The 22,171-nt window shown below is 44.1% G+C and overlaps 1 protein-coding gene and 1 pseudogene across 2 annotated transcripts in view; one reads left to right on the forward strand and one right to left on the reverse strand.

Moving 5' to 3' along the window:
- Nucleotides 1-15,604, forward strand: part of LOC145539513 (guanylate cyclase 2G-like) — a 63,250-nt pseudogene extending 47,646 nt beyond the window's left edge. Inside the window, exons 18-21 of the transcript XR_014077869.1 lie at nt 4,503-4,660; nt 5,444-5,524; nt 14,360-14,407; nt 15,026-15,604. The product of XR_014077869.1 is annotated as a guanylate cyclase 2G-like (transcript). The remainder of the gene's footprint in view (nt 1-4,502; nt 4,661-5,443; nt 5,525-14,359; nt 14,408-15,025) is intronic.
- On the reverse strand, nt 641-18,476 carry TECTB (tectorin beta). Its single transcript, XM_081540156.1, has 10 exons — nt 18,401-18,476; nt 17,091-17,281; nt 15,391-15,533; nt 15,215-15,287; nt 9,644-9,747; nt 9,418-9,501; nt 5,094-5,256; nt 3,524-3,596; nt 2,399-2,431; nt 641-690 (listed from the first exon to the last, which is right to left on the reverse strand). Exons 1-10 carry the CDS (start codon nt 18,474-18,476, stop codon nt 641-643), a joined length of 990 nt encoding a protein of 329 aa, XP_081396282.1.
- Between the last annotated feature and the right edge of the window lie 3,695 nt (nt 18,477-22,171).

Below are 22,171 nucleotides of genomic sequence, written 5' to 3' on the forward strand. Positions count from 1 at the left end.
TTTACAGTAAAAAAAAAAATTAGGTTAGCACTCATGGGGATTTCTCAAGAATAATTTTCCTTCATACTATTCAGTCTGGAGCAAAATAAACGTTTCTGCTCTGATTTCCACATCATCACTTGAAAGATTAGAACCCCTGCCTGGTGGCTCAACCCTGGTCCTTAGATAAGAATTGTACAGCCTTGATGACAAAGGCCCCTTCGGCAGAGCTGGCTGTTCTGCGCGTTCTGTCCCCAGTGCTGACTTGGTGCTTCTTCTCTACCATCTCCTCAAAATGTTCAGCTGTGCTTGGTTGCTACTCGTTTAAAATTAGAATAACTTTCAAAGGAGTCCATAACTGTCAAAGGAGTCCACTGCAGCCCCGTCTTGACTCTGGGGAAAGGAGACTCCCCCGCCAGCTGCAGGGGAGGGACGGCAGAACCTAAGAGCCACAGGAAGTCACAGGAGGAAGTGGGGCGCCAAAGAAAAAACGATCACTGAAATTCACAAAGATCACTGGAACACATATTTGGCGAAGCGTTCTTCTCTGCTCCCCAACGATATGGCCTTCTGTTTGTTCTTTTTGGCAGCACAATAAGTGTGGGTTTGTCATTGACAGAGGAGATGGTCTTGGTGCTGCAGCTGCCTGCCCAGCTCTCCCTTATAACACAGTGCAAACCCCCAGCATCACGATGAGGTGATAGAGCACATCTATGGACCAGACAGGAAAGGAGACAGAAACAGTTCGACAAGGAGCAAGGAAAACTCAGCAAGAGAGTCACCACCAAAGGGTACACTCAAGGGCGTTGAGTGGGTTTTCATAAAACTCTGCACGTTCTGTACATAGATTGTTTCATCCTCCATGGTTTCCATAGCTCACCTTCATCAGTGCAAAGAACCCAACAGATAAGCTCAGAAAATGGAACTCTGACAAATGAGAACCTGAACTTAAATAATATAGTGATGGTGCTTTTCACTGTATGGTGTTAGCTGTAGAACTTCCTTTAAGAATGAGAATCTGGGTATCATGAAGAATTGATTTGCACGATTTCCTGTAATTGTGAGAGCAAAGCTAACATCTGTGAGTTTATGAATAAATAGAACTGTCCTGCCCATCTTCTCGCATAGCTACCTCCTCCTCCTCATTTGATGAGATCTTCTTCCTCTAAGAGGCTTCTAGGGCTGCTGTCTAAATCACTATTCAGCTCCCACCCACACCACTTCACACATATTAGGAAGGGCAGGAGCCCTGCTTGCTTTGTTCACTGTGACAGTCACACCACCTAGAAGAGTGCCTGGTACAGAGTCGAGATCTTCTTCCTCTAAGAGGCTTCTAGGGCTGCTGTCTAAATCACTATTCAGCTCCCACCCACACCACTTCACACATATTAGGAAGGGCAGGAGCCCTGCTTGCTTTGTTCACTGTGACAGTCACACCACCTAGAAGAGTGCCTGGTACAGAGTCAGTAATTATGGTTGATATTTACTGGATGTTTGCTGCATGCTGAGCATTGTTTAGGGCTCTTAGCTATAATAGTTAATCCACACAACTTCTGTGTATGGGACGGGCAATTATTAACCCAGCTTCAGAGAGGAAACTGGAGGATGCACGGGTGAGGTCATGGCTCAAGGTCAATCAGTTCATGATGCCAGGATCACAGAAGGGACTAGAAATATTTGTTGAATGAACAGATCATTGAAAACTCAAGCTCTCCAAATGCAGAAACCCCAAAGAAACCACCTGGTGATGTCTTTGCTCAGACTTGGTGGGGCTGGGGGTAGGGATCCCATTCTGCTTCATCCAACTTGTCCCCAGCTCCTCCCTCCCTTCCAAGCTCAGGGGCTGGTTGGAGAGAGACCTCTACCTTCAATCCCCCTCCACCTCATTCAGATGTGCTTTAAAGTATACCTTTTAATTCTTAAGGAACCAAAGGTAAGCTTCTTTTAAAACACGGGAATTTGCTGTATGGCTCAGGAAACTCAAACAGGGACTCTGTCAACCTAGAGGGGCGGGATGGGGAGCAAGATGGGAGGGAGGTTCAAAAGGGAGGGGATATATGTATACCTATGGTGGATTCATTTTGAGGTTTGACAGGAAACAGCAAAATTCTGTAAAGCAATTATCCTTCAATAAAAAATAATTTAAAAAAACAAAACAAACAAAAAAACACATGTGCATGCTAAGTCGCTTTGGTCGTGTTTGACTCTTCGCGACTTGATGGACTGTTGCCTGCCAGGCTCCTCTGTCCAGGCAAGATTACTGGAGTGGATTGCCATGCCCTCCTCCAGGGGATCTTTCTGACCCAGGGATCAAACCCTGCATTGGCAGGTGGGTTCTCTACCACCAGCGCCACCTGGGAAGCCCCTTTGAAACACACATCTGCCTGTTAAAAACATTGCATGGAGCTCTTTTCCTTACCTGAGAAGCTATAGAGACCAGAAGATCCCCTGCCTGTAGTGAGTAAAGAGAAAATGCAGAAGCTTTAAGAAAATATCACAGAGGGAGAAGCTGTGTTCCTAAAACACAAACCTGACTGATTTTCCCCTGATTAAACCAACCGACTCCCCATTGCCTTTAGGACAAAATTTCTCGCAGGCTTGACAAGGCTTCATCTCACCATTCTCTTCTCAGCTCTCTATAGCAGGGGCTAGTAAACTTTCTGGAAACAGCAGGTGATAGTAAATATTTTCAGCTTCACAGACCACATGGTCTCTATTGCAACCACTTGAGGTGGTTGAAAGCAGGTGGAGACAACCCCTAAATGAACCAGTGTGGCCATGTTCCAATTAAACTTTCTGTAGAAACACCGAAATTTGAATTTCATGTAATTTTTGAGTGTTATGAAATACTGTTTTGATTTTTTTCAACCATATAAAAGTAAAAACCATCCTTAGCTTGAAGATCATACAAAATCAGGCAGTGACTGGGTTTGGGTTCCTGGCCAGAGTTTGGTGACGCCAGCCTTGCCACAGGCTTGCCCACCCTTGATGTCACAGCCCCCTTGAGGGCCACACTTCAAGACGACCCACAGAGGTCTTCCCTAAGCCTGACTAGGTTGAGTTGCCCACTGTCCATTCCCATAGACCTTGCCTCCCCTACCCCGATGAACAGTCATCTCCCTTTCCCTTAGCATTTAGCATCTCTCTCTTTGCTGGATGGTACATTCTAGAAGATGAGACCCATATGGGGCTCCTTTATTTCTGAAACCCCAGTGCCAACCCAGGGCAGGCTTGCTCCTTTACTGGTTTGTTGACTTGCCCTGGATGCCCCAGTAGCTTCGTTTTCTATTATTATTGCCTGGGCGCTGGGTCTGGAAGTTCACTTCCTAGTTCCTGGAGGGCATTGGAATTGCAGCCACAAGCCCAGCTTTTCAGGGTAATTAACAAACCTCCCCACCGCCCCCAGGTGGGGAGACTCGTTGCAGGTAAAGGTTGTGTCTACAGGCACAACTGGTTTGGCAATTCAGTGAAAATGCTCAAACTGGCCGTGCCTGTGGACATAGCCCGACGTGAAGGCAACCGTTTGGAAAACAGAGAAGCTTACTACGGAGGGAGAGCTCCACCACCAGCACGCCCCCAGTCTGGTCCCGGAGGAGGCGTTTCCGCTTGTCACAAGTCTGGAGACCCAGCAGAAGCCAAGGGGAGGGGAGGGCGGAGGTGGGATGACAAACAAACACAGGAGAGAAAAGAGATTTTTTTTTTCAAAAGTCACAAACTTGATGGAGTCAAAATTCCCCAGACCTCAGATACCAGTTCCCTTATTCTTTTATAACCAAGAGAGAGATGTATTTCATCCCTTCTCTGACTTGAAAAAAAGGAAGAGATCTTTCCATCGTGAACTCTTCAAGCTGGAACAAATCCACATAGAGTGTGGGAAGGAACTGACACTTTCTTTTGATGAGAAGTAAGACTTCTGCCCATAGTTACTCTTCTCAGAGTGGTTTGAGATGTGGACACCTGCAAAATGTGTTCTGGTTCATTTTCATTTTTTGAAGGTAATAACAATGATTATCCTTCCAGGAACAGTTAAATGTTTCTCTACTGCCTTCCCTTTATCTGTTCGTGCACATAAGTGACTATTGTCTGGCCAAATAGGAATCAATAGAAATAGAGATTATCATCTTATTTCTGTTGGTCACTACAGGTGAGCAGGTACCCTCTTCACAAACACTGTGTCCCTCCTCACTGAGGTCTCTGGTCCAAACAGACTGGAGGAGGTAATAGTTTGGAATTAAGCACTTTGAGGTCCTTAAGGCAGTGTTTTTCAAACTGGAGCATGCCTCAGAATTACCCAAAGAGCTTGCTAAAGCATAGATGGCTGGGCCCACCCGGAGTGTCTGAATCAGGTGGATCTGGGGTGGGAGGCTAAGAATTTGCAACCACACCTAACAAGTTCCCAAGTGATGCTGAAGCTGCGTGGACTGCACTTTGGAACCACTGCTCTAAGGACCAGGTTCACACCAGGTCTCAATGGAAAACTATCTCCCACCTGAATTCACTCTGCATGTTGATTGATCTTGCAGCAACTTCTTGGGGGAGAAACAGAAGAGAAACTGACCACCCTGCGTCTGGGAAGCTGGGCCCTTTCTCTCAGGTGATCAGAACAACTGTGATCTCATATGGGAATTCCTACAGCATCTCTCTGGCCCATCACAAGTCCCAGAGATGGACCCTCAGGCTGGTAAGTCAAGACTAAAAGTACCTTTGCCTTCCATCCAGAGCTTACTGCTATCACCTGGATTTTGAATTTCCCTTACCCTTTTAACTTTTCCAAAGCATTTCCATGTCTGTTATTGCTTTCATTTTCCCTAACACTGCTCTCTGAAGAGAAGGGCTGCCTTTACTCATCACCGCTCTATCTTTAAAGATGGCAAAACCAGGCTCAGGGGTTAAGTGACATGGGCCAGACCATGTAGCTTGTTGGTGGCGGGTCAGAACCACATAGGACATCTGCTCCCACCCTCAGCATCCTTTCCTCCAGAAAGTCCTCAGCACACACCTACAGGGTCTAGTGATAATTTCCCAGGTAAAAAAAAAAACTCAGCTTCTCAAATACTGCTCCCCCCCACCCCCAGCCTCAGGTAACACTCTCGTTCCGGGGAGGGGTGGCTCACCACTGGGCAGGAGAGCTTCTCACTGTCACAGATGAACGTCTCGCAGTGTAACCACACCTTAGACAGTTTGGGGATGTTCTGGAACCGGAAGGCATTGAATTGGAAGGTTGCCCTGTGGTCTTTCCCGTTCTCATGCACGAGGACGGTTTCATCCGTGGGGCAGCTGGAGCACACGGGGTGGGGGGAGGGAAGTGGGGGAGACAAGGGCACCTCATGAACTCCAGCAAGAGTGTCTGAGGCAAAGTCACACATAGCCTCCTCTGGGCTTTGACACAGTGCGTTATCCTTTTGAAGCACTTTGGCTGGTGACACCTCACTTATCTTCGTTTCTCTGGTGTCTCTTTGAGGAGCTATGAGATGGCTGTGGTCATCCCTATTCTACAGACAGAGTACAGCCAGGGTGGAACAACTTTTGAGAAACCACACATCTGGTAAGTCATCACATCTCTGTCCCAAAGAAATGAAACCCCCAAGATAGCATCCTTGGAGGACTGGAATATGTCCAGACTCTCAGCATGTGTCCAAAATAAAGATGGTGGTGCTAGGAGCAGCATTTCCCAGTCTGCTGTCACAGCCACCTCTGCCCAGGTCACACCCAGCACATTGCTGTGTGTGTGTTGTGAGGTTTTGCCACTGGGAATTTGCATTTACATTATATTACTTAAGTTTTATGTCCATTGTATTACATGTAACTACTTTGGTAAAAAAGTAATATTTTTAATATGTGCACAGAAAAATGGCTGGAAGGATACCACCTAAATGTTAACCCTGGCTATTATGGACAGTTTTTTTTTCTTTCACCTTTATGTGTTTTTTTTTTTTCTAAATTTTCTGTACAGAGAATGTACTATCGGGAAGTTTCAAAGTTCCAAAAGTAACAATTGCAGTAAAAGAAAAAAAAATGATAACATAGATGGACATGTGTTGAAACCCATTGTTCTCACCTGGGGGCCATTTTGCTTCCAGGGGTCACTTGTCATTAGTCAGGACTCAGAGGGCAGGGGAATGCTCCTGGCATCTAAAGTGTAGAGATCAGGAGTGCTACAGAATGTCCTGGAGGGCACAGGACAGACCCCACAACAAAGACTGATCTAGCCCAAAGAGTCCATGGTGTTGAGAACGGGAAACCTTGGTTTAAGCACAATAAGTTTTCATTTGTCCAGCACATATGGATTCTCTACATAAGTGCCAGACATTCAACCAGGTGTTTGGAAGAGACACAGTGTTTCTTGGGAATACACAGGGAGGCCCACAGAGTGTGGGGACTTGCATACAGGTGACGGTGAGCATCAGGATCTGTCCTCTGTGGAACAAAGGTCTATGGGTTCAAAAGCTCAAGACCAGTGAACAGCCCAGCCTGGACCCCAAAGTTCATGACTCTCCTGGCGTGTCCCTCTGACTCTACTGTCATTCCAACTCAAGACATACAACAGAGAGCGGAGCAACCACACCAGGGAACCTTCATGGGGGACCCTCCCCCGCCCCCTCCATCAGAATCAGACATTAGGGGCCAAGTTAGAGGTAGGACAGAAGGGATGTTAACTCTGAGAGTCATTGAGTGAAATGAGGCATCAACACTGCACCTTTTATCTGACCAAGGCCGGAAGCTGGGTTCTGTCGGTGGAGGCCTCTGAGCAGTGACAGAGCTGGGGGCATTTTCCGAGCTGTGAAACAAGACTCTTGAAGGATCACTCGGTCAATGAACCTGAGATCCTCATATGAATTCAAGACTTAAGTGCTTAAAATAGATCCTTGCTGCTGGAGTGTCCAAGGCCTGGTGTCAGCCAGTGGAAAGCAACGTAAGCAGAGCTTTGTTGGTTGCAGGCAGGAGGTAAGCCACAGGCAGGCCTAGATGCCTTGGCACTGCTGTCTCTTGGTGCTGGCTGTGGCATTTGCCTGTCCGTGACAGGTAGCTCAGGATTGCAGAACGCCCACAGAGAGGCTTTTACACTGTCATCACAGGAGTCTCCTTTCCCCACCTGAGGTCAAAATTCCTGACAACCTATTTATTCCAATCTCTCCAAGCATCTTGAAAACGGCTTTTCTCCCAAAGAGCCTGATGTGAACCAAAAGCATGTGGGAGGTTATGGAGTGGACTTTCTAATTCTCCCCTTTGGCACTGGTCTTTGTGCATCCATCTCCAACCTCAAGGGGCCATTTCAACTAGGCAGAGTTTGCAACTATATCAGGGCTTCTTTGATTTAGCAGCACTTAAATGCAGATTCCCAGGGTTCACCCCAGGATCTTCTGAAGTTGTAGGTTTGTGATGTGTCTGAATGAGTAGCAGACACTCAAAGGAAATCCTATGTGCACTAGAGTTAGAAGACCCCAAAGTCACAAGCATTCCTTTTTCTGTCATATCACACAACTGCTAGGTGAGCAAGAGTATCAGAACTATCTAAGGAGACAATTCCATGATGTGTCAGAAGACTTTGCCCTTGTGTGGCCATTGTTTGAGAGAGGTTCCCAATTGGTAATTTCAAGGTCCTTATAGGTCAATAATTTATTTTAGAATCTCTCCAAAGTCATTGGATTTGTACCATCAACAACAAAACCTAAATGGCTCATTCAATGACATATAAAATAAGGACCCAAACTGAGCTCTCATCCCTGCGGGAAGATAGGCGGCTTGCATGTGGCCCTTACTGACCTGTCCTACCTGGTGTTATAAGGTGATGTGTGTGTGTGCACACAGGCACTCAGGCATGTTCTACTCTTTGCAACCCCATGGACTGTAGCCAGCTAGGCTCCTCTGTTCATAATGCTGCTCAGATCATCCATCCCTTTACTAGCTTAGACTTTTGGAATTTGAGTCTGTCTGTTCCTCAGTTTCCTCATCTATAAAGTAGTGATTATTATACTACCTACTTTATAGGAATTTTAATGAAATTGAAAAAAGTATTTGTGAAACACCTATCGAGAGCAGTGTCTGGTATGTTTTAAGGGCTATATAAAGTGAAAGTCGTTCAGTAGTGTCCAACTCTTTGCAACCCCATGGACTATACAGTCCATGGAATTCTCCAGGCCAGAATACTGTAGTGGGTAGCCTTTCCCTTCTCCAGGGGATCGTCCCAACCCAGGGATCAAACCCAGGCCTCCAGCATTGCAGGCAGATTCTTTACAGCTGAACCTCAAGGAAAGCCCAAGGACTGTATGAGTGCTTCTTAAATAAATATAGATAAAGATCCAAAGTGGCTTCATCTGTGTTATCTCATCATCTTTGTCCCTGGCCCTGGGTGTTTTTGCTTAGCCCTGATGGGTTCCAGTGTAATTGTCTGCTTTGGTTTGGGGAATGGCCTCTTCTGAGTTTACTGTGCATTGTGTGGACAATGCCTGCATCTCTAGTCTAACTCATCCTCTCCTTTGTTTTCCAAAATTATAATTCTAAGGGTTTCTAAATAACTGTCATCTCAGGGTCAGCATGTCATCATGAATTCAAGGAGAATCCAGTCTCCCTTACCCAGCACCTCTCTTCCCTGGGAGCTTACAAACAATTCCTCATCTTCACAATCCATAGTCAACAGTAGATAGCATTCTTTGTCATATGTTCTTCAGATGCTGTGCCCTGTCCTTCCCTCTACTATATCTAATTGGTTGCTAAATATTTATTGCTTCTCCTCATGGAGAAGCATTGGATGGCATTGGATGCCTTCTTTCTATTCACTTAGCTACAGCGTTCATTCAGGTCTTATCACCTTGGGCTCTAGAGCTGCCACAGCCTCTAAGCTGGTCTTTATACCTCCTGTGTACTGTTTCTAAACCACCTATGTATGATTTCTAGAATCACTTTTCTATGCTATAATTCCAATACTTTAGTCCTCTACTCCAAATTTTAAGAATTACCGAAGGAATTATTAGTAAATAAAAACAATGATATTAAAATTGATTGGATACCAACTAGGTACTATGTGCTAAACTTTTTACATGGACTATCTAATTTAGTCCTCATCTGGGTTCTGATGTCAGATGGACTGGATTTGAACCCAACGTGCCCATTTCCCCATAAACCCGCACATACACATACTATGTGACATTACTTAACCCCTCCTATGCCTCAGTTTCCTCATCTGGAAAGAGGAGATGATAGTAATCATACTCACCTGTCAGGGAAGTGATTTAATACATGATAAAGCTCTCGGGATAGTATCTGGTACCTAGAAAGCACTATGTAAGCTTTTCCTGGTATCATTACTCAGTCTGGAAGCACAGAGGAAGTCACTAACGTGGCCCCAACAGGCTCCATCTCTTCCTCCCAAGCTGTCCCAAGTCACCCCGGGTCACCTGGTCCCACCTCTCAGCTTTGTGTCCAAAGAACCATACCTACCCCTTGTTGATCAGCTGCCACTGCAAGGGATACATGAAATCAGCTGAGGGTGTGGCCCAACAGCTGTTCAAAACCACTTTAAACCTGAAAAATGAAACAAAACGCATCTCACTTTAAGCCTGAGAGGTGTATGCCTAGAAACACTGGGTGATTAAAAAGCCCCTGATCTGGTCCTTTTTTCTCGTCTTTGTATTTACAAATACAGACAATAAGAACACATACTTACCTAATGCTTAACCCTTTGGCTTCTACTCCTGCAAACAGATCTGAACCGATTTCGGATGTCTCCAGGATAAAAGGCGCTTCTTTCTTAGTGGAGAACTTGGCATTCTTTGGAAGGAAATTGACATTGGGCATTATGATCTGTCAGGCTGAGCAGTTGGGTCTAACAGGAGCAGATGCACCAGGACGGGGTGGGGGTGGAGAGCAACCCAAAGACACAAGCTCATGAGACCACAGTGAGACCCTCAGGGGCTGGAGAAGCAGCACCTCCTAGGATCCTGGTGTCATCTTAGCAGGGATGAGGACATCACATGACTGGATTTGCTGGTTACAGTGAGACATGTACTGTATGTCCCATCTATGCCGATGAGAAACAAGACTTGCTTGGTGGAAAAAGAGTGGAATCCAGCAACGCTGAAGGTTTGTGCTTTACTGAATCACCAAAAGACATGGGACCAAACGCATACAACCCTGCACTCACTTGTTCCTCTATTATTTCCTTGAGCAGATTCCAGCTTGGATTGGAAAGTTTATACTCTGATTCCCAGTTCAGCTAACATTAACAACAGAAACAACTTTCTGATCACCTACTATGTGTCAGGAGCTGCTCTCTATGTTGAGAGAGTCTCTAAGTCAGGCTGTCCTGTCTGTTGAGATTTATCAGTGAACAAGTAGAGATCTCTGTCTCCAGCCACCTAATGTTCTAGCAAGGGAGTTGGACAGCAGACAGTAGGTTAAATGAATTAGATGGCTAGGATAGACTATAGTATTCTACATAGAAAAACTCAGAAAAAAATGTAAAGCAGGGTAAGGCAGATTGGGAGTGCAAGGAGGGGACAGGTTTTAATTTGAAATACAGTAGTTGGGAGACTTCCTTGAGGAAGTGACATTTGAATCAAGACTGGAGGGAGGAGATGCCATGCAGGCATCAGGCCATGCAGGAAAAGGCCCTGGGGGAGAGAGTGGCAAGCAGGACAGCAAGGTGGCCAGTCTGCTGGAACATGAGTGAGTAAAGGGGAGTTGGGGAGAGGCAGGGAGTGAGGAGGGCAGGAGAGGAAGTTAGACTGTAGGGGTGGATCCAGGAGACTGTGGCTTCAATTCAAGGACAATTGGGACTCATTGCCATGATTCAAGTACAAGGGAATCAAGACAAGGATCCTGGATTAATCCTAGTTCCCACCGCTAACTTGGGACACACTACAGGCAAGCCAGCCTTTTGATCCTTAGTATTTCCATTTTCAAAATGGGAATATCTTTTGCCTTGTCTGCCTTGCAGAAATGTTTCTATGATGGTGGCTGTATGTAATAGGAGCATAAAGCTTAGACCAGGATACTAATTTAAAAATTGAGTTTCATGAACTTAGAGATTTACAGAACTGCAATGGGTAAACAATGACAGCAAGGACATCTAGATAAAATAGACCATAACTCCCTAAAGGGTCAAATTTAGGGAATTGACAAGAGGGTTCAGAATCATCTTCTACGGTCTCTTACATTATCTTATCGATTGTAGGTCCAGCCAGGGCCTCCTAACTCGGTCACCCAGAAGTCAATTTTATTTCTTCCCTTCTCTCAGCCTCTTGCACCATTGAAATGGTTGTAATGATTAAACAACAACATTCTTAAATATAAGTGATCAGCTTAATGTGCAAGTTGAAGTGGCAGAGGATAGTGGCTTCTAAAGCTTCTTATTATTTTCTGAGATTTATTTTATTTCAAGGGACTGTTTCCAAATGTAGGATCTACCCAAGGATGATAATACCATCACCAAGGTAGCCAGAGGTACTTCTCCTGGCCCCCATCTCCTAGGAACCAGGAATTGGAATATTGGAATGCCTCCACTTGCAGAGGAACACAATCTTCACCCTTAATTCAATTTCTGAGAAGAAACACCTTTGATGATCAGTTTCTCTACTTCTCACCTGACAGAAGGCAATGCTCAGTGTGTCCCCCCTACTTTCTTAATAAATGAAAATTAGGGACCTATGTCCAGAGGACATCACCCTTTAATACCCAGGCAATTTGTTTTGGCAAATTCTGGGCTCTGCCTTTTAATAAGAGCATTAAGCCAGGGGATCATACTCAGAGAAGAGTGAATACGATGATAAATGGACCACCAAGAGTGGAATGATATTTAGTTTGGGAAAGACAGGCTTGAGCTAGTTGAAGGACCAGCAGCAATATCATTTCAGAGGAGAGAATTGGGGCCAACGGGCCAGAGTCCAGGACGTCAGATTTCACATGTTGACCTAAAATGGGAAGGCCCAATTTGTCATCATCCTTGGAAGAGATGGGGATTTCGTCCCTCAACAGTCTTGCAGAGGGTTTGGGGCATCAGATGGAAGGTCTACATTAATCACCTCTGAGGTTTGTTCTGACTCTGGAAGTCTATGATTTTGGTCTCTATTTCTTACATATGTTCCATCCCAGCTTTGTCATTTGTTTCTGTCTAACTAAAAGCAACAGCCTATACCATTTTGATTGAATAAAAGTCAACCTAATCCCACTCTGACATTGACGTTCAACCCCATAAAAGTAACAATGCTAGAGCTAGGAGCTCTCAGTTTCCAGTTTAAATGAGGTCCGGAGACCTCTCTGGCGATCTAGTGGCTGGGACTCTGATTATCCACTGCAGGGAGCCTGGGTTCAATCCCTGGTCAGGAAACTACATGCTGCAACTAAGACTAGACATAGCCAAATAGATAGATATTTAAAAAATGAGGTCAAAGTTTACAATTATGAAAATGACTACTTCCTCGGACACTTATTTGTGCCAGGAACTGTGCAAAGTGTTTTATAAGGATTATTTCATTTAACCCTTATAACAAACCTCTCAGGTAAGTGCTGTTATTATCCCCATTGAACAAATTCGTAGGTGGAGACTCAGAGGAGTTAACTAACTTGCCCAAGGTCCAAGCTTCCAACCTGTGGTTTGATGTCAAGGCCTATTTTCTTAACCTCAATGTTAGGCTACTTCTGCAAGTTGACTACCTTCCTTTATTTGGGATTGAGAGTCAAAACATTTTTTCACCAAGAATACCAACTACAGAACCACTCGCAGTAACAAGCAGAAGAGGGTGGAGAGAGAAGAGAGGAAGCAGGCTGAGCAGAACTGGTGGTTTTGGAGCCCAGCATTTGGAGCTCTAGGAATCCTGGGCAATTAGCAGTGCACTGATTCCGCTGCCCCAGGAGGGTACTGCTCTGTCCCTGCTAATTTGATGGAAATTTATGCAGGGAGCAGCTGTTGCTTCAGAAGCATACAAGAATGCTCTGAAAGTGGAAGAAGGGAGGAGAAGAAAAATACCAACCACATGGGTAAGGCACAGGAAACCGAGCCCATTGTGGGAATGTTAATCAGTACCAAAATCTCGGTTGTAACCTCAGAGCCCCCTCGTTGCCAAGGTTCATTTGTCCTGTAAGGGTTGTGGTGGGCCCTAGGGAAGGCCTTAGCAAGAACTCATTTCTAGCAGTTCAAGGAAGCAGTCTGTCTAGCCCAGAGGATGGCCTGGTGATGCTGAGAACATGCTTCCTGATTTTTATTTTTTCTTTAAAAAGTTTGAAGGTTTGATATTCACGTCTCAAACTTCACTCCACATCACTGATGGTGGATGATGCATTTTGACAACCATGGTGCCTCTCCATTTCCACCTATCGTAAAATCTTCATGAGGTCATATCTACAGTTTTATCTGGTTAAAGCAACAATCCTGTACTTCTGGACAGGGATTCGGTAGTAAAGATAACCCGTCATCAACATGTCCCCTGGGTCTGTTGTCATGTGTGACGCTTATTTTCCTTCCTGGAGAACCTTTCTCAGTTACTTCAGTGGTTTTGCCATTCTTTTGTCACCCTGGTGATCCACACTGTATCAAGCCCCTGCCAATACAGGTCAAGGGGTTGTATGGGATTCCTTTACTCAGGACTTAATCACTAGTGGTGTATAGCCTGGGGCAGATCTACGTTTTGTGGGACCTTGAAATTATTTAGAGATAATTTAGAGATAACCTTTCAAATTATTTAGAGAGCCCTCTTGAAAGAGAAGAATCAAGACTTTGAATACAAAATTAGACACAGGGCCTCAAAAAGGGCCTGTGCATGTTAGATTGAAGGCAGGAGGAGAAGGGGATGACAGAACATGAGATGGTTGGATGGTATCACCGACTCAATGGACATGAGTTTGAGCAAACTCCTGGAGATGGTGAAGGACAGGGAAACCTGGCGTGTTGCAGTCCATGGGGTCGCAAAGAGTCGGACATGACTGAGCAACTGAACAACAGCAACAAAATGTTAGGGGCCATGACACTTAAGCTTCATTCCCTGCGTAGTAAGTTTGCCCTGGAGATCAGTATTAGGAGTCTTTGTTCCAGACTAGGAACTGCTCTAGACCACAGGTGGGGTCTTGGGCAGATCATTTTCTTATTGGGTTTTAGATCCTTTTCTGTAAAATGAACTAGGTTATTCTAGGATCCCTTCTATGCCTCACTTTCTAAGTTCAGCAGATTAATAGCTTCCAGAGAACTGGGAAGGTCTTCCCTTGTGGCTCAGCTGGTAAAGAATCCACCTGCAGTGCAGGAGACCTGGGTTCGATCCCTGGGTTGGGAAGATCCCCTGGAGAAGGGAAAGCCTACCCACTCCAGTATTCTGGCCTGCAGAATTCCATGGACTGTATAGTTCATGGGGTTGCAAAGAGTCAGACATGACTGAGTGACTTTCACTTTCAGGGAACTGGTAAAGTGAGTTCCAAGAGTTCAAAGTTACTGGAGTTCCAGGTAAGATAATTGTTTCCTTTATGAAATGAATAGGTTGCTCTTGATGGCCTTTAAGGCTATCTTCCTGTTCTAATCTTTTACGTAAAGGTTTCTATTTCTGATTTCTGCCTATGTTTTCCTTTAGCCAGCTGGGCTATTGCCTCCTCACTGGAAGCTGCAGGTCTAAAAGACAAAGCACCCCTGTAAAAGGAGGGCAGCTGGGCTAATGGCCATTGCATACTTGGTTTCTCTGGAGTGCTTTATTCTGAGTGCCTTTAGCTTCAATGTCAACATAGGCAGCATGCCGAAATTAGACAAAGAGGAGACCCACTAACCAAAGGGATTTGAAGACCAAAGAGCCAGGCAGCACAGCCACCCTAACCTTTCCCCTTAGCCCTATCCCAGGTAGAAAGCTCACTACGCTGTGCCCGATGTTTTAACAAGAGTTGGATCCTAAATTTAAATCTGTAGAGTGGGTTGTAGTGGCAACTGATCTTGGTTAGGAATTAGACCATGGCTGTCTTTACCGCCTACTGACCTTTGGTAACTCATATGATTTCTCTTGTCTCAATGTTCTCATCTGTGAAATGGGAAGATTAACCTTTTTTCTCTGTGACAACTTTCCTTTCTTCCATCCAGTCTATGAATCTGAATGTCTGTTGAATCCAGTCTTCAAAGAGGCTTAACACTAGACCAAAGCTTATGATTCAACTCCAACTCAAGAATGGGCTTCCATATACAGCTTAGAGGAGAACAAATGCTGTGGAAACATCCCATCATTTCCTGGAAAGACCACAGGGCAACAGTGGGGACCTGGAGACCACTTACAGTATAGAAGTTGAGAGACAATTGGCTTTCAAATGTGCCCATGCTCCCATTCTTCACATGAACAGTGGCCACTCTGAAAAGGGGAGAGAATTTTGCATAAGGACTGAAACATGCCTGGTTGACAGGGACTGCAGAACACACAAGACAGCCAGCCCTCCGCTCTCAGAGCAGCTTACCTCTGGTCAAAGGCAGCCTGGTTCACCAAGTAGGTGGAGTGGTAGGTGCAGGAAAAGGAATAGTTCACGGGCTGGTTCTTGACGATCACGGTGCTGTCATTGGAAACGATGTGACTGTAGAAGTGGTAGATTGGGGGCTTGTACTGGAGAAAGGAAGAAGGCGGTTAGGGTAGCCCTTTACGCCCATGATGTGAATGAAAGTTCTTGGAAAAATTATGTATGATGGCTCAGAAAAAAGTCCATGGGGAGACATAGATGTTTGCCATTGATATAACACCCATTCTTGTTTGTAGGTGAGCTGGTAATTTTTGTAAAGAGTTCTTAAGTCTGTTCAAGATTGTTTAAAATAATCTAAGTTGAATGTAGTATACTTAAAAAAAAAATCCATATATCTATCAGGCTTCTGACCAAACTGAACTGGTTCAGGAAGCTCTTATCTGCCAACATCATAAAATCCCATGGATGGAGGAGCCTGGTAGGCCACAGCCCGCGGTGTCGCTAAGAGTCGGACACGACTGAGCGACTTCACTTTCACTTTTCCCTTTCATGCACTGGAGAAGGAAATGGCAACCCACTCCAGTATTCTTGCCTGGAGAATCCCAGGGACGGCGGAGCCCGGTGGGCTGCCGTCTATGGGGTCACACAGAGTCAGACATGACTGAAGCGACTTAGCAGTAGCAGCAGCAGCCCAAGTAATATTATGTAACACCTTCACCTATCTCCCAGCTCTAGAACATTACTGCCTAGTTCTTGGTCTTTCCTTCTTCCAATCATAAGCACTAATTCTGAGATTCTTTCTTTTGACTTCTGACTTTAAAATCACCAAATATTAGAGTTAAAAGGGATCTCCAATATTCAGTTGAGAAGCGATCTGCCTGAGACCACACAGATGATTTCTAGCTCATTTTACCAGGATATACAAAAACAAGATGTTTTTGTTAATCATGCCCATGATTCTTCGCACTAAATCACTGAATCACTGAATCACTGTGGGGCCTTTAGGAAGCAAATGTGGCCACAGGATCTGAGACCTAGTAGATGTACCATCTCCTATAGTCAAGGCAGTAGGAATTCTAGACCTAGCCTTTCTTCATGATTGTATTGCTACTGGTTCTGTGGCCTTGAACTGTGACTGGGAAGTCTCCAATTTCTCCTCCATTCCATAAGGACACTTACAAGAGGATATCTGTGGTTCCTTTTCATTCTGATGACCTATCCCAGGTACTTCGCAAGACCCAGTTATGGGCTGTATTATACTTTGGTCTCTCCTTTAAGATGCCTTCCAAATGCACTTTGTCACCACTTCAAAATCTTGGGTAGAAGATGGGCCACCTACCCAGCCCGGGAAGAGTGGCAGCGATGAGCACATGCTCAGAGCTCCAAGTGACACGGAGGTGGGAAATGCATCAAGTTGGCTGTAAGATGTTACAGGAAACCCTGAATGAACTTTTTGGCCAACCCAATCGTTTATTCTACTCACAGAAGGTGGTCTAGCCGCGCAGGCAACAAATTAGAAGAATAAAAAAGTCACCTAAGCTGAGCAGAAAAGAATTTAAATAACACTCACATCTCAGGAAATTTGGGGGTCGGGACTGACTCTTAATCGGAAAGTGGTGAATTTTGAATCCTTTTAAGAATGGACAGCAGATGGGCTCACTTGCCTCCCTTTAGCAGCTCTTCCCTGTGTAGTTTGGACTTACCTCAGACTGGGTTCCACAATAGGACTTGTTTTTAGGTGACAAATCTGGGATTACAAACTGGTAGTAACCTGCTTCATGGACCCCATTGTAACACAGCCCACCAAGCGCCAGCTGGTGCACTTCCCATCCATAGGGGCACTCGGGAATTTTGGTGATGATTGTTTTGGGATAGCAAAACACGAGAATGACATCTGGAAAGATGAGAGACAAGGTTTGAAATCAGATCTGGTAATCACATTAATCTCCATGTGGTGGGCTCCTATTACAGCTGAGCATGCAGAGCAGTTGGTTAAAAATATTTTCCCCACTATTCTTCATGAGCTGTGATGAAAGTTCCCCCTGACATCAGTCACTAAAGTCCCCCATTTATAGATTTTGCAACCTCTGCGTAAAATCTGCACTATTAACATGTATTCAAAACTGGTCCACGTTTAAACTTGAATGTATTTTAAGGAACGTATTTTTGAAACCAGATTGAATGAATTGGAAATACATGTATATTTCAATCTGGTTTCATATATATGTATGAAACCAGATTATATATATATATATTTATATAATTTATATACATATTTTTTAATCCCACAAAATGAGCACATTAAAGTTAAAATGTCAATTTATGCATAATGCTATGAAATAGTAATTTATGGCACAGCACAGAAAATCAATAATCAAATGGAAAATAGGAAAAAAAGGTGAAGATTTTATCTCTATTTATTCATCTATCTAGCACCCTCAATGTGAGAGACATGGGTTCGATTTCCAGGTTGGAAAGATCCCCTGGAGAAGGGAATGGCTACTCACTAGAATTTTATTGCCTGGAGAATTCCATGGACAGAGGAGCCTACAGTCCATGGGATCTCAAAGAGTTGGACACGACTAAGCAACTAACAGTTTCACAGCTTTAAAAAGTGTAAGTTTATCCAATATCCTGTACTTTCTGCAGGAAAAATCGAATGAGCATTGGGGTGCTTAAGTGCTTCTGTGTATGTGTTAGTTGCTCAGTCATGTTCAAATCTTTACCATCCCATGGACTGTAACCCATCAAGCTCCTCCATCCATGGGATTCTCCAGGCTAGAATCCTGAAGTGGGTTGCCATTCCATTCTCCAGAGGATCTTCCTGACCCAGGGATCAAACCCAGGTCTCCCACATTGCAGGCAGACTCTTTACCATCTGAGTCACTAGCGAAGACTACTTGGCTACATAACAGCATTTTCCTAACAATATAAGTACAGAGCTTTGAGCTCTGGGAAGATACGCATCAGGAAATGTTCCTTTCCAGGAAAATGGGGTAGTACCAGAGCATACCTGCTTTATTTGGAGTGCAAGATCTTGCAGAGGCTTCTGCAAAGACAGCCAACAGGACAAAGGCCCTCATCACCATTGCTTTTGCCAGGTGGCCGAATCAAGCTGACCAAACGTTCACGGTCCTGCCAGGGCCTGAGCCTTGATCATTCTAGGTCAGAGATATGTGCAAGAAATTAAAATCAAGGATGAGAACAAAAGCAGCATAATCAGAGGATATTGATCCTGTCTCCCATTTCTAATGGCTCTTCATCTGGTCTGAGAGGCAAACATAGGGCTCATACCGCAGAAAGCGTCAATTTCACACGCGGCTGCTCCTGTTCCCAACTGTTTCATTCTCCCAGACTGGAGGCTGCCTCTCAGGTGCTCCTCAAGCCTCTGTTCCCAGTCCTAGCTGGACTTTATATAGCCCGAGTGTGTAAAAGAAACCTACTCCAGATAAATCACAATGAGCACGCATTATCCACTGTGGGGGAAAATAAAAGGCAATCTTGCACAATAATCCAATGGGAAGCTCAGTTACGGCCACTTGAGGCTAATTTCTTTTGCTTCACAGAGTTGGAGAAACTTTTTTTAAAAACTCGTTTTTAAACCAGGAGTGGAATAAAAAGTTGAATTTTTTTCCTCCTCATACAAAAAATAACTTTGATTAGAGGCAAACTATTTTCTGCACGGTTCCAGGTTGCAGTTTTCTTTTTTCACATCCTGTTTTCTTAGGTTTATTTCTTGCTTTCTTATTTTTTATGTGTAGGTGATCTAAACTGCGAATGTAGAAAGACTTAAGTCCCACAGTGTTATACCTGATACTAAAGAAAAAACAGGCTGTTTGTGTTCATGCAAACATGTTGAAGATTTTTTTCTCTAATATTTTATAATAAATCCTGAACTTCTAGAAGTTCATCTAGAACTTCATTCTAAAATACAACTTTGATTGTAGACACTGAGTTTTCTAAAGTCTTGTTAGTCCCCCAGAGCGATGATACTAGAAGAAGGAACTTAGAAAGACAATTTTTAACCATTTGTTATTTTTTATGGAAGTATAGCTGATTTACAGTGTTGTGTCAATGTCTGGTATATATCAAAGTGATTCATATATATATTCTTTTTCATACTCTTTTCCATTATGGTTAATTATTTAATATAGTTCCTTGTGCTATACAGTAGGACCTTGTTGTTTATCTATTTTATATATAGTAGTGTATATGTGTTAATCCCAATCTCCTAGTTTATCTCCCCCCACCTCTTTTCCCCTTCAGGAACCATAAGTTTGTTTTTGTGTCTGTGACTCTGTTTCTCTTTTGTAAATAAGTTCATTTATATCATACTTCAGTTTTCACATAAAAGTGATATCATGACATTTGTCTTTCTCAGAAAGGCCATCTTATGACTCAGTTCTTAGTCACCAAACAAGATCTCCCCAGAAACAACAGATACAATGCTGCTCCTGCAAATTTCCAAATATATTCTCTTGGAATTTTTAGCACCAGGAAATTTAAGAATGAAAAATAAGGGTTTCTTTCAGCTTTTGTTTTTAGAGGAAATAGACTCTTTTATCAACCAACTGAGAGCATACTGCACAGAAGCCACTATAATAAGGGTTTTGAGAAGACAAGTGTAAAAAGTGTAGAAAAATGCCCTGCAGGCAGGAGTTTATAATGTAGTTGAGAAGGTAAATTGTACACAGTGCCTCAGAGCTAGAATGCTTGTTAAGTCATTGTTCAGTTAACCTTACCACATTTCCTTAGTTTTAAGATACGTGTCTCTCCCTCTGAATGCATGTAATTTAAAGTTTCAGAAACGTTGGGGTGTGTCTTATAAGCAATATGTATTTACAATATGATAGAGATCTTTATATCATCAAAACCTATTGTTGAATCAATGGCGTAGCTTACAGTAATGATACCTAAGAACTGAGGAAATAGCCATATGGCCAGCCATGATAGATTTTTGTGACTCAGTTTCTTTCTCTGTAAATGGAAATCTCAGCCCCAACCTCAACTCAGAGGGTGCGAGAGCAATGATGTAAAGGCTCTTGTAAACTGTAAATTGCTAGGTAAAGAAGTAGATGACACAAAATGATAAGTAACGATTTCTGGCAACCAGTATGCATCCCTGAGTTGTTTTTCTTTTCCAAGGAAGTACCATGAAGTACCCATGGTAGAGTTGTACAACATGAGACATGTCTATATTGTATAACACACATGCAATGAGTGTATTTTTTTACATAATGACTGAATGGGCTGAAGAGGGGAAAAGGAGGGAACACATTAATGCTTCTAAAACTGGGATCCAATTCGGTGTGACCTGGAAGTATCAGCATGTTTATACTGGTCTCCACGACTCATTACAGGCATTACTTCCTGAGTAACAAATGGCACTTGAATCTCACAGGCATCCGTGGATTCCGAGTTTCTCTTTCCTAGGACTTAGCACTGTCTCTGAGCTTTTTCCTCCATCTACTTTTTAAACGTATATCGAGTACCTACAGTATACCAGGGATGAGACCCCGGGAAGACAAAGGCAAGTCAGCAGAACTAGGAACTGGGTTGGTGGGGCGCACAGAGTGATGGAAATCTGTACAGGGAACATGAGATGGGAGGAGAGAAAAGGGAGGGTCAGCATGCTTGACAGAGTAACAAGCAAGCACAGCCCCTCTGATTGGATACAAACGATTATTGGTCACTGATAATTCAGTGTTGATCTTCCATGTATGTTAGGATCCTTGTTTCCATTTCAAGAGAATTCTTTAAAAAAAAAATTATTTATTTTAATTGGAGGCTAATTACTTTACAATATTGTGGTGGGTTTTGCCATACAATGGCACCCCACTCCAGTACTCCTGCCTGGAAAATCCCACGGATGGAGGAGCCTGGTAGGCTGCAGTCCATGGGGTCGCTAAGAGTCGGACATGATTGAGCGACTTCACTTTCACTTTTCACTTTCATGCACTGGAGAAGGCAATGGCAACCCACTCCAGTGTTCTTGCCTGGAGGATCCCAGGGACGGGGGAGCCTGGTGAGCTTCCGTATATGGGGTCGCACAGAGTCGGACACGACTGAAGTGACTTAGCAGCAGCAGACATGAATTCTTTTCACCAATCTTCAATACGTCCTTCTTCTCAGCCAACCTTCACCCAGTCCAATCAATAGGATCATCTTAACTCATGAGGAAGGGAAGAATCCCCTCATGAAAAGGGTTTCAGGGGAACTACAGGCCTCTCCTGTATCCCAGTGGAAATATCTGAGAGATGCCTACAATATGCCTGGGATCCAATGGCGCCCCACTCCAGTTCTCTTGCCTGGAAAAGCCCACAGATGGAGGAGCCTGGTAGGCTGCAGTCCATGGGGTTGCGAAGAGTCGGACACGACTGAGCGACTTCACTTTCACTTTTCACTTTCATGCATCGGAGAAGGAAATGGCAACCCACTCCAGTGTTCTTGCCTGGAGAATCCCAGGGATGGCGGAGCCTGGTGGGCTGCCGTCTATGGGGTCGCACAGAGTCAGACACAACTGACACGACTTAGCAGCAGCAGCCACTTACTAGCTGTGCGTCCTTGGGCAAGTTACTTAGCTTCTGGGAGCCTTTATTTCCTCCTCTACTGAGTGGCTATGATCATATCTATGGTAACAGTTACTCAGAGTATTAAAAGAAATATAAGTCAGTTTACATAGAGTGACTGCTTTTTTTAAAATAAGGTTGACTTTATTTATTTTAAAAGTTTATTTTCTTGCTGTTTGCTGTGCTGGGTTGTGGTTGCTGCGTGCGGACTTCCT

This window comes from Giraffa tippelskirchi, chromosome 2 (assembly GCF_054371585.1).
Source record: "Giraffa tippelskirchi isolate mGirTip1 chromosome 2, T2T-mGirTip1v1.2.pri, whole genome shotgun sequence".
In the NCBI taxonomy this organism is placed as follows: Eukaryota; Metazoa; Chordata; class Mammalia; order Artiodactyla; family Giraffidae; genus Giraffa; species Giraffa tippelskirchi.